Source organism: Austrofundulus limnaeus, unplaced genomic scaffold (assembly GCF_001266775.1).
Source record: "Austrofundulus limnaeus strain Quisiro unplaced genomic scaffold, Austrofundulus_limnaeus-1.0 Scaffold225, whole genome shotgun sequence".
In the NCBI taxonomy this organism is placed as follows: Eukaryota; Metazoa; Chordata; class Actinopteri; order Cyprinodontiformes; family Rivulidae; genus Austrofundulus; species Austrofundulus limnaeus.
Genome location: NW_013952627.1, coordinates 784,786 through 795,368, shown reverse-complemented (window position 1 = coordinate 795,368; position 10,583 = coordinate 784,786). Strand labels below are relative to the sequence as shown.

General features: G+C 39.4%; 1 protein-coding gene across 1 annotated transcript in view; it reads left to right on the top strand.

Annotated features, from left to right (window-relative positions):
- Window positions 1-9,666, top strand: part of ywhag1 (3-monooxygenase/tryptophan 5-monooxygenase activation protein, gamma polypeptide 1) — a gene marked incomplete at its 5' end in the record, with an annotated part of 16,473 nt that extends 6,807 nt beyond the window's left edge. Inside the window, 1 exon segment of the mRNA XM_014019665.1 lies at window positions 7,549-9,666. Within this exon segment, the coding sequence (XP_013875119.1) occupies window positions 7,549-8,205 (657 nt within the window). The 3' untranslated portion in view covers window positions 8,206-9,666.
- Between the last annotated feature and the right edge of the window lie 917 nt (window positions 9,667-10,583).

Genomic DNA, 10,583 nt, shown 5'->3' with positions numbered 1-10,583 from the left:
GTCCAGGTTCTTGGTCGTTATAAATTTGAAGCAGGACTGATGGTGGCTTCACGCCTTGGTTATTATTAATACTAGAACCATATATCAGGTTAGGAAAGACAAGGGAGCAAGAGCATGGTACAGAATGAAAACAGAAGCTGTGGGACAGTGGCAGGCCTACATTATGTGGATAGTATTCTATGAAATGAAAATGTAAATGTGAGCTGTTCAGTACCATCCTCTGTAGGCAKTACAGGRCGTAAAGATGTTCGTCACGTAAAGATTTTTCATGGAGGAAGTTATTGATATTCCAGCTTGGCCTGTGTTTGTATTACCATGGAGATGTTTGGAAGTTTGACAGCCTCGTGCAAGGATGAGTCATGACAGAGCAGGCGCCATTGATGAGCTTTATGAGTAGACAGAGCTCTATTGTCCCTTCCTCRCACTAGAGCTTCCGTCAGAGCCGCAGCCTTCTGAAACAAAGGCAGCCATGTTTGTATAGATTAGTTCTTAAGCTTTGTGTTTCTGACCTTTTTGTTTTTCCGGCACCGACCTACTTCTGCTGGTTACATTTGCTGTATGTCAAATAGTTATTTACTCYATTTAATGTGCTGATGCAGTGCTTYAGAAACAACTCACTGGGAAGGGTGGATGGGACTTTCTCCTAAGCACGATTGTTACACAATGGAAGTATTTGTTGTTCACTTGTCTTGATACTTCCAGTACAGAGGTCAGTTAATTTATGGCAATTGTAAATTTTTTACAGCACCCTGAARAGAAACCATCCTCAGCTGAACAAGCATAAACATCTACAGCCCTGTTAACTCTCATGATGAGCTGGACATGTTTTAAGAGGCAGAAGGCAGTGATGGTTTTATGTATTAAAAAAAAACAATGGTTGAAGTCAAGATGCAGGAAGTGAACAGGAAGTGGAGTCAAAATGAAAGTTCGGGAAGTTATAGAAAACATGGGACTGATAGAGTTGACAGTTTTAAAGCAAATTCTTAAGATATGCTTAAAGATTTATGGCCCTATGGTGAGTGGGGATGGATAAAGAACCCATATGAGCAGGTGCCTTGTAAGTGGGCCCATTGCTTTCCCCAAAAAGTCTCTGGTCTTTATTCAAACCATTGCGTCCCTTGGATAACAGATATGAGGTTAGAAACACTCAGTGTTCTAAGCTTCTCAGGATCCATAAAATGTTCCCCAAGAACTCTTGTCCTTTGACTGATCAGAGCCAGGCAGTGGTCTAAGTAGTGCAAAGAGGTCTCTAATTCAATGCCACAGGCATCACACAGACCATTGTCATGGAGTACCGTCACCATTTTGTTGAGCAGGTTGTCCCCAGTTAGGACTCCAACCAGTGTATTTAGAGTTTTCTTTGTCAGGGAGATGAGAGCTTTCCCAAAACTAAGATTTGTCAGTTCCGGTGCCTGTTTACAGTCCATCTGCTCCCTCCAGTGAATTGAGTGTTGGCATCTAATCCAGGCCTGTAGGGCAGTCCTACAGACTGTTATTGAGGTACCTACAACAGGCTCTGGTCCTTTGAAGTGGGCCTGACTGTCAGCTTTTGCAGGGTTGTCAGCTTTCTTGTTACCGTTAATGCCAGTATGTCCTGGTACCCATTTAACAGTAACACTGTTATCTCTCCGCAGTTGTTCGACTGCTTCGGTACACTCCCAAATCTGTAATGATGTGAAGTGTGGCCCTCGGAAAGCTTTAATAGCAGCTTGGCTATCTATTAGGATGAATATTTCCTTCTGTGTACACTGAAGGTCTTTGAGAGATGCCACACACTGATGGATTGCATATAGCTTGGCTTGAGATACAGTTGCAAAACCACCTAGTGGGTATTTGCACTCTTACACTATGTGCAAAATCGAAACCCCTGCACCCCTTCAGAAGGGATCCATCTGTAAAACAGTAGAAATGACTGGTAGACATTTCAACCATAGAGATGTTACTCCAAGAAGATTTTTCTTCAGTCTCTGTCCTAAAACCTGRCTCATAATGATATTTTTTACCATTCTGTCTACAGGTCTGGTTTAGTCTGGTCATTTTTGAAGTGCCGTTCTGTCAAATAGCCGGAAGTTGAGTAAGCTTTTAGACTGTTGAGATGCGCTGATCAGTGTATTTTACATTCATGCATTTTGTTATCAACACAAATTTCCAGTTGTGAAAATAAGTGACAAACTAAACAAACAGTCTCATGCAGAARTGTAGAGGTTTAATTGCTGGCTATATTAAAGGGCCACATAAAGATTTACCAACCATTCATACAAGGAGACATTTCAGAGTTAGAAACTAACCTAATATGCATCTTCATGTTTGGTCTGTGTGAAAACCCACAGGTGCACGGAGAGAACATGCAAACTTCACACACAAAGGCCAGGAGACAAACCTGCAGCATTCTTGTGAAAATAACAGCTTTTACCACTGCACTGCTGATGAATCAACACTTGAAATCTTTTCTGCACTGTTCATTGAGTGAAAGGAAGTTTTGGTAGAACGTGAGCCTTCTGTCTTCCTTCTTTTTCCATTTCATTGAAATACATAATTTAAATGTAGTCCATTTGTCACAATTTCGTTCATTGGTTTTAATAAAAAAGTAGGTTGCCTTTTTAAAATAATTACACAGGTTTAAAACATCTTATTATTTTATCACGGCTGAGTCACAATCACATCAAATCTTAGGACCCCTACTGATTCTCATTCTACAGAGGATGGTTTGTGTGCAGCCATTGATCCTCATCAAACGCATGTTTTTTATTTTTGTTTAAACCAGAAAAAAAGTACAGAGGAATGGCATTCTATGAAAATGGGCGCAGCTAAAAGGGGGAAATAAAAAGTTGATCCTATAACTATGAGCATCTACATGCATTGATCAATAGTCTGTGTATATTAGGATTGTGTGTCTGTGGCTGACACAATACAGTATTGGTTCGGCACAAGTTTGACTCAATTCATGAAGGTTCAGTACAGTACAACAAAGTGATCTGACATGCGCAGAGTTGTAAACGTTCCCTAAAAGAAGAATGAAATTCTACTTCTGTGATGAACATAAACAATCTGTGTCTTCTGAGCACCCAGAATGGAACCGCTCCAGGATTTAATAACGTTGGAGGCGTTACTGTTTAAATAACTCTGTGTTCTTACACTTTCAACCATCAAGGCCTTTGATAATTTTGAGGTCTTTCGAAGTTTCTAATAGAAATGTATCGCTGACCAATTTTGCTTYCTGACATAATGGCTTCTAGCCAAATGGAAATAAGTCAGGTTGACATAGGGCGCACAGTCAGGTCATTTTTCCACAACCAGACTAAGTGTTTAAATGCACGCTGTTCGGATTATCAATTGGCATAAACCACCTTTGTCAAGTTACAAATTCATTCCAAGTGAGCTGAATCAGATCAGAAKATTCAAGTTCAAGTTTATTAAAAATAGCGCYAAGTYACAACATACAGTACGTTGTCTCAGGGCACTGTACATAAAAAAATAATCTAAAGAAGAAACCATCAGGCTSTGTTGAATCACTTCATCACAGTCTCCCATCCTGAGCAAACGGTGGAGAGGAAAAACTCCCTGCTAATCAGGAAGAAACCTCCAGCAGAACCAGGCTCAGGACAGGCGGCCATCTGCCTCGACCGGCTGGTTGAGGGACAGGAAAGAACAATATTCTGACTGGGAAATATACATGACACCTTTTTATTCCAATTATCTGTTTATTCTGATTACTATGTCCAAGTAAACATAACTACTAAGTGGTACTAATGAGAAAACAGTTCTGTTGCTCAGCAGAATTACGAACTGTAACTTTGTGAACTTTTCTGACATTTGTAAAATGGCTGTCTGTAGAAACAAACCTGCTTCTAAGCTTTTCATCAAGTGACCTAATCAGTGTGCATGTTCAATTCAAGAACAGACACATTRCAGTGTGAATGGCTGGTTAAAGCAACTGTGTACTGATTAAGTTAAGAGAATCATTTTGGTTCATGCAGAACGATGCATCTAGATTTAATCCCAAAAAATACATCAGTACACAGCTGCTCTACCTAAACAGTTGGATCGGGCACATGTGCATCTGTTCATCTGTACAAATCAGGTAATCTTCACATTATTGTCCATAATAATAATTGTGTGAGGCCRTTTTGAGGTAAAGTGGTGTTTTGAGTGAAATGCTAACATTAGCTAGCTCAAATGCAGCCTCAGCACTTTACTTGGAAATACCACCTTTTGAGTGTCAGAGTTTAGCACAAACTGTGATCATGAACTAAGTCAGTCCTAGCCATTCAGTTACAAGAAATAAAATTTTATGGCATCTCAAAGTTTCCTGGATGGGTGGGTCAAAATCCATTGGACTCATTCTAAATGMAAAATTAGTTTGTAAACCAAAATGAATGCTACTCTTTATCGTGTTTGAAGTAAGGATATCATCCCAGGGTGCAAGCAGAGAGCGTGCAACTCTGTCATAAAATAAAAAAGACTTTAATCAGTCAAAGACACTGGCTGGCATGGCAGATACAACGAGGAGGTTAGGCAGCAAAACAGTGAGTTGTTTGAAAACACAGGACAGGAAACTAAAGCTGAAAATATAGAGGGAAGTACAAAGCACCTGGAGACAACAAGGATCAGGTGAGAGTGGGCGTGGCCRGAGCAGAGAATGACAGGAGAAACTAAAAGACACAGTGGGATCACAAACAAAAGACTGATCAGAATCAGAACTCAAACCTTACGAAGACAAACCCAAGGAACCAAATAAACACCAGAGAGACGCATCATGATACTCTTGGTCACACAAACAACAATCCAGTTTTTTGTAGCAGTTTCCAAATCTGAAGGCAGACTCAAATCCTCTTCAGGTTATTTATTTATTTATTTATTTAATTAATTAATTTCTGCAGATCAGAAATGAAGGGGGGGGGTCGACACTGGTTTTGCTGTTTTCATTGATTTTCACCTTCCACATCATGAGCCGTGTTGTTACTMTGAGCAGCTTTCAGCCGGTACCTCCAGAGATGGAGGCTCTAACAAACAAAGCAGATTTTGCAGTTGCTGTGGAAACTGCAGATTGCATCATAGCGTGCTCTTTGCCCACCACTCCTCCTTTTACAATTTATGCATAAGCCAGAACGATGGCTACTTTATGAATCACAAAGTGCAGAGAGTTGCAGATTTAGATGGGTGTAGATGTAGGTTATATGCTGAGAACACACATCAGAGTTTTATTTGTTTGCATCAATAGAGACGGATTCAAAGTAAAACTGGACAGCTGCGGTCTGTCTTTTATTAGTAATCATGGACTCCAAAAGATTAAATTCTGATTTATTTATTAATATTGATCAAATGCCAGCAGCCAATGAGGATCTTCATATATCCTGTGATTTGTAACTTTTAAGTGAATAAAGTCACATCAAAGTACGTACCGCCATTAGGGTTTTTTATCTGACCCTTTCCCCATTGGAATGATATATTGGAACATTTTTCACAGATATTGTTTTCCCTTTAGTTACGATTGTTTTAATTGCATAAATGTAAATTTTTTTAAGTGAACTTAAAGTGGACGAAATCCTCAAACCTCTGTCTGTACTCTGGGTTTAGTGCTAGTTAGCAAACATTTTCTTGGTTATACAGATAGTTGTTTACAAGCTGTTAATATTTTTAGTGCAGAAAACACAATATTAACTAAATTTTGTGCTTAAAAAGAGACTGTAACAACAGACTTTTTTCTCCAAATCGGTGTGTAAAGACACCCCTGCTGTGTTGTCCCAGTGGGGTAGAAAGAATGAACTCCCTCAGCGGGCAGGCCTGTCAAACAAAAGCCAGCTTTTCGAGCTGCAGACAGCCAATCAGAGGTCACCTCAGAGGGTGGTGTCAGTGTCCCTGAGGTGGGGCTTCTWTAAATACAGGGACTGACTGTTGTCTTGTGTGTAGTTGAGTTTGACTAGAGCTGCGTTTGACCCGTTTKTGATTGTTTTATTCACATCCTCCAGAAGACTTAGAGTCAGGGAGGAACWGAAAGATTTTTTTGCCGTTTGGGATTATTGTGGAATTACAGGCTGCACAGGGGAGTTTATGGTTGACTCGACGGTTGGTTAGAGGTGTTTGGACTGATCCTGAAATGATTTGTTTTCGCCACAGATGGCGCCGCGCGTACAGCCAAACATCTGTACTTTGGTCTCATCTGCAGTTCATTCAGAGGCAATGTTGCCATTCCAAGTCATGCTGCAGTGTCTTTTTACAGCTCTGCAACTCTTTTGAACAAACCACACTTGTTCAGTCTTTTCCTAATCATCCTGTCATGAAATTTAACTGTTCACCTTCTAACAGAAGCCTGTAAGGTCTGTTTTTTTACTTTTTGGTCATCTTTCTTAGCACTGCATGGTCTGATGTTGGGGTTTGTTGAGACTAGGACTGGGTGAAAATTTAATATTATATATCATGATAAACACTTTTAATATCAATAGAAAACACGTCTGATATAATATTGATAATTTCAATGGTTATTATTTGCTAAAAGTTGATAACTTTCTGAAGAAATAAGCTAGGAGTTTTTATCTAAACAACACTAGGAAAGCTAAGATTCACTTTCAAAATAAAAGCTTAAAGCTGTTAATAGATGACAAATGCCCCCTAAAAAATGGTCACCCTTTATTTTGAAATGTGTAAACCAGGGTTTCTTTCTCTTGTCGACTCATTCAAGCTATAGAGTGTTAGCTTGCTGGATCAGCCACAATTGTAGGGTTAATATGAAATAATTACTATATTTATTCATGTATAATACTAGAAATTTAACCCTAAAAATCATCCATAAAGTGGGGGTAGTATTATACACAGGTTATTAATAATTAGATTTTTAATGCTTTTTAAGCTCAAAAAATGATGATTGTATTATACTCAAGATTGTATTATACATGAATAAATACAGTATTGATTTAAGATGCTGTTACACTAAAATGAGGCATCTAAAAACTGAAGAGGGAGTCAGTTTGATGCCTGCAGCTAAACAAGGTTAGCTAGCAAAAAAAAACCTGTTGATTTGCGGTTTCATGTTTCTCCACCGTGCCTCGGAACTGCTTAAAAACTAAAACTAATCAATAATTATTGAAATGACCAATATGATCTACAATCTACAATAACYCTGTAGTTAAATGAGTTACAACAACACCTAATTTCCCTCTGGGATCAAAGTATTTTTGAATTGAATGAAATGCTCATGGTGATAAGTTTTTCAGCCATATCACCCAGCCCTAGTTGTGTTTTCCAGTTGTGAATGATGCTCTCTGTAAAATGAAGTCAAAATTGTTTGGAAAAACCTTGAACCCTTCCCAGCTGGATGGGCAGCAACAATTGCTTCTTCATGGYCAATGTTGATGTCTTTACCAAATTATTTTAATGTCCTGATTAGAAAAATCTAAAATTAAATGACTGACTTTGKTTTTACAATGCTGGAGACATGCACATTTTTTAAATTGTCAAACTTGGCAGCACAGCTGGTAAATATTTTACAGTTCTCCACGTATGATGGAAAAGTTTAACAGCTGCATGTTTGTTCACTTTCATCTTTTGCAGGTCACAGAGCTGAACGAAGCACTGTCCAACGAGGAGAGGAACCTCCTCTCCGTGGCCTACAAGAATGTGGTCGGGGCGAGGCGCTCGTCCTGGCGGGTCATCTCCAGCATCGAGCAGAAGACTTCGGCCGACGGCAACGAGAAGAAGATCGAGATGGTGCGAGCGTACCGGGAAAAGATCGAGAAGGAGCTGGAGGCCGTCTGCCAGGACGTGCTCAACCTCCTCGACAACTTCCTCATCAAGAATTGTAACGAGACGCAGCACGAGAGCAAGGTGTTCTACCTGAAGATGAAGGGCGACTACTACCGCTACCTGGCCGAGGTGGCCACGGGGGAGAAGAGGGCTTCCGTGGTGGAGTCCTCTGAGAAGTCGTACAGCGAGGCCCACGAGATCAGCAAGGAGCACATGCAGCCCACCCACCCCATCCGCCTGGGCCTGGCTCTCAACTACTCCGTCTTCTACTACGAGATCCAGAACGCCCCCGAGCAGGCGTGCCACCTGGCAAAGACCGCCTTCGACGACGCCATTGCCGAGCTGGACACCCTCAACGAGGACTCCTACAAAGACTCCACTCTCATCATGCAGCTGCTACGAGACAACTTGACGCTGTGGACGAGCGACCAGCAGGACGACGAGGGAGGCGAGGGCAACAACTAAAAGAGTCGGACACCTCCATTTTGTTTTTGTTTTTTTGCCAAAACAAAACACGACACGCGCGCTCACAAATGACAACAAAAAATAATAATTGTTTAAAAAGTTCTTAATTTAAAAAATAAAATTAAATAAAATAAAAAAGGGAGGGTTGGGCGGGGGGTGGAACATCGGCGTCCACTTTAGCCAATGGTACCGATGCGGCTGCTCTTTATTTTTCCACAGATTAAAAGTGAAAACAAAGGTAGAAGGGAAGACATGTTTATTTGAGAAATAAGCTATGACTAAAAAAAAAAAAARAAAAAAAAAAAAAAAACACTGGAATGAAACCCCCTCCTTGATGGCCTCTGCAGCGTTTGCCAAAACTCGACTTTAGAAGTAAGGCATATGTCACTCATCATGGTTCGATTGTTAGGGATGCGGTGCTTTCACAACAGGCAGACTGCTCTCGTGGCGTAAATGAGGCGGAGCTGTCTAGACGTATTCAGCGAGAGGCGGAGCGTTCAGAAATTCTGTTTCGATGCTCGATCGGCCAGCAAAATAACCTTGAACGTCGAGGCCTCGCTTAGCGAGACTGAAAGTGAAGATGACGACGAGCTCGTGGGTGGGGGGAGGGGTGTCGCTGCATGACTTCGAACATACAGACATCTTTAGGTTGCGCCGCACCCACGATCGCTGAGTGAGCAGGTTGTGTCTGCGGTTGACGATTAAAAAAAAAAGTATTTGTTTGCTTTGTGTCAGGTATGTGTCGGACAGTCACACTGTAATTTAAACTGCAAACTCACAGTAAACTTAGTGCAGCTCGTCCCCCTCATGTGCTGATGTGCTTTCTTAAATAAATTAACTGTTTTTGGACACCTAATTCTTATCGTCAATATCGTCTTTACTGTAACATCTATTGGCTTTGTATGTTTGTGGGGAACAGTTTGATTCCATATAAGCAAATTTAATCTTAAAGAACACTGAAAAACGCTACCGATCAGAGGGATCTGTGAAACCTGGGTGAGAATTTGTGAACAAAGCACTTGAATTGTTGAAGTGGACGCTGTGCGAGCAGATTTCTGAGGTTCGTGACTTTTGTTTTCTGTTTCTTCTCAGTCAAGAAAATGCACTTGCCTTCTATACTGTCTCAGTGTACGATGATAACTGCTCCAATTATCTCCATAATACAATATTGTGCATGCTGGTGATGTATTTATACAGTAGCTTCAATTTATTAACTTATACTGTAGATGTTATGTATTCATATGAACATGGAATTATTAGACCTTTAATCCGATTATTTTCTATTTATTTCTTTCTCTTGCTATTGTTACCTAGACCTTTTAATCTGTGTTTTCTTTACTCCATTCGCTAAAGTACGCTATACCAAAACAGTGATTGTTAACAATAAATCGATCTGATATGGACATCGCTATGTGACATGCCTTTCTTGGTGAAGGGGATTAAAAGTGAGGATTGGCTTCATCTGGAATTTTCTTCTTTTTTAAAGTGTGGATTTTCTTTCTTCAGATTCTCTCTAAAACACAGGGAAGTCCGGCATTTAGAATTCTGTTTGAGAGAAAAGGACCAAGGTATTCAGCTGGGAAACTAAATGTTTGCATGGATCTTTAAGGACTCTTTTAACAGCTCCCTACTAAAAATATATAAAGTTATAGTGCACGACTGAGGATGTTTTTGCACTTGCTAAAAAGAAGAATTGCAGATATTTGCATAAATATAGTTTACTTGGTAAGTTCATTTCTGTAGGTTTGTCAGCAGAAAAATACTGAGATGCAGTTTAATTTAGTATGTTAAATACTTAATTTATTTCATTTTAGAAAGTTGATATGTTTTCCAGAGGTTTATAGTAATTAAGTGCATTCAGTTCATTTACATTTGAGGATTTGTAATTTTACAATTTAAGTGTTATTTAACTTTAATTTCATTACATTTAAAACATAAAAATGACACTTTTACTTCTTTAAATTTTAACACTTAGTTACTTTTTTACAAAATTAATTATATTTGAACTCATCATGAAAGAAGTTGTTTATGCACTTAAAAAAATTAAATGTTGAATTTACTCAACCAAAGATGAAGCAATATGCATAATTATTTTTAAAAGGAAATCTATATATTGCTCAGTTTACTCAACCTGGTTTAGTGGAACCAGTTTGTTCAGTAAATTCAACAGTTTATTTCTTAGACGGTGTGTAAAAGTACTTTACTTTTTCCTGAACAGTTTTATGACTTAAATACATTTCTCATCAGTGGAATTAATTTTTACCAAAATCATTTTCTGTTTAAGTGTTTTTACTTTTACTTAATCATTTTTTCAAGTACTTTATAGACCTCTGCTGTTTTCAGATGAGGTGAGCTCCACTTACCAGAAAACGTCCCTC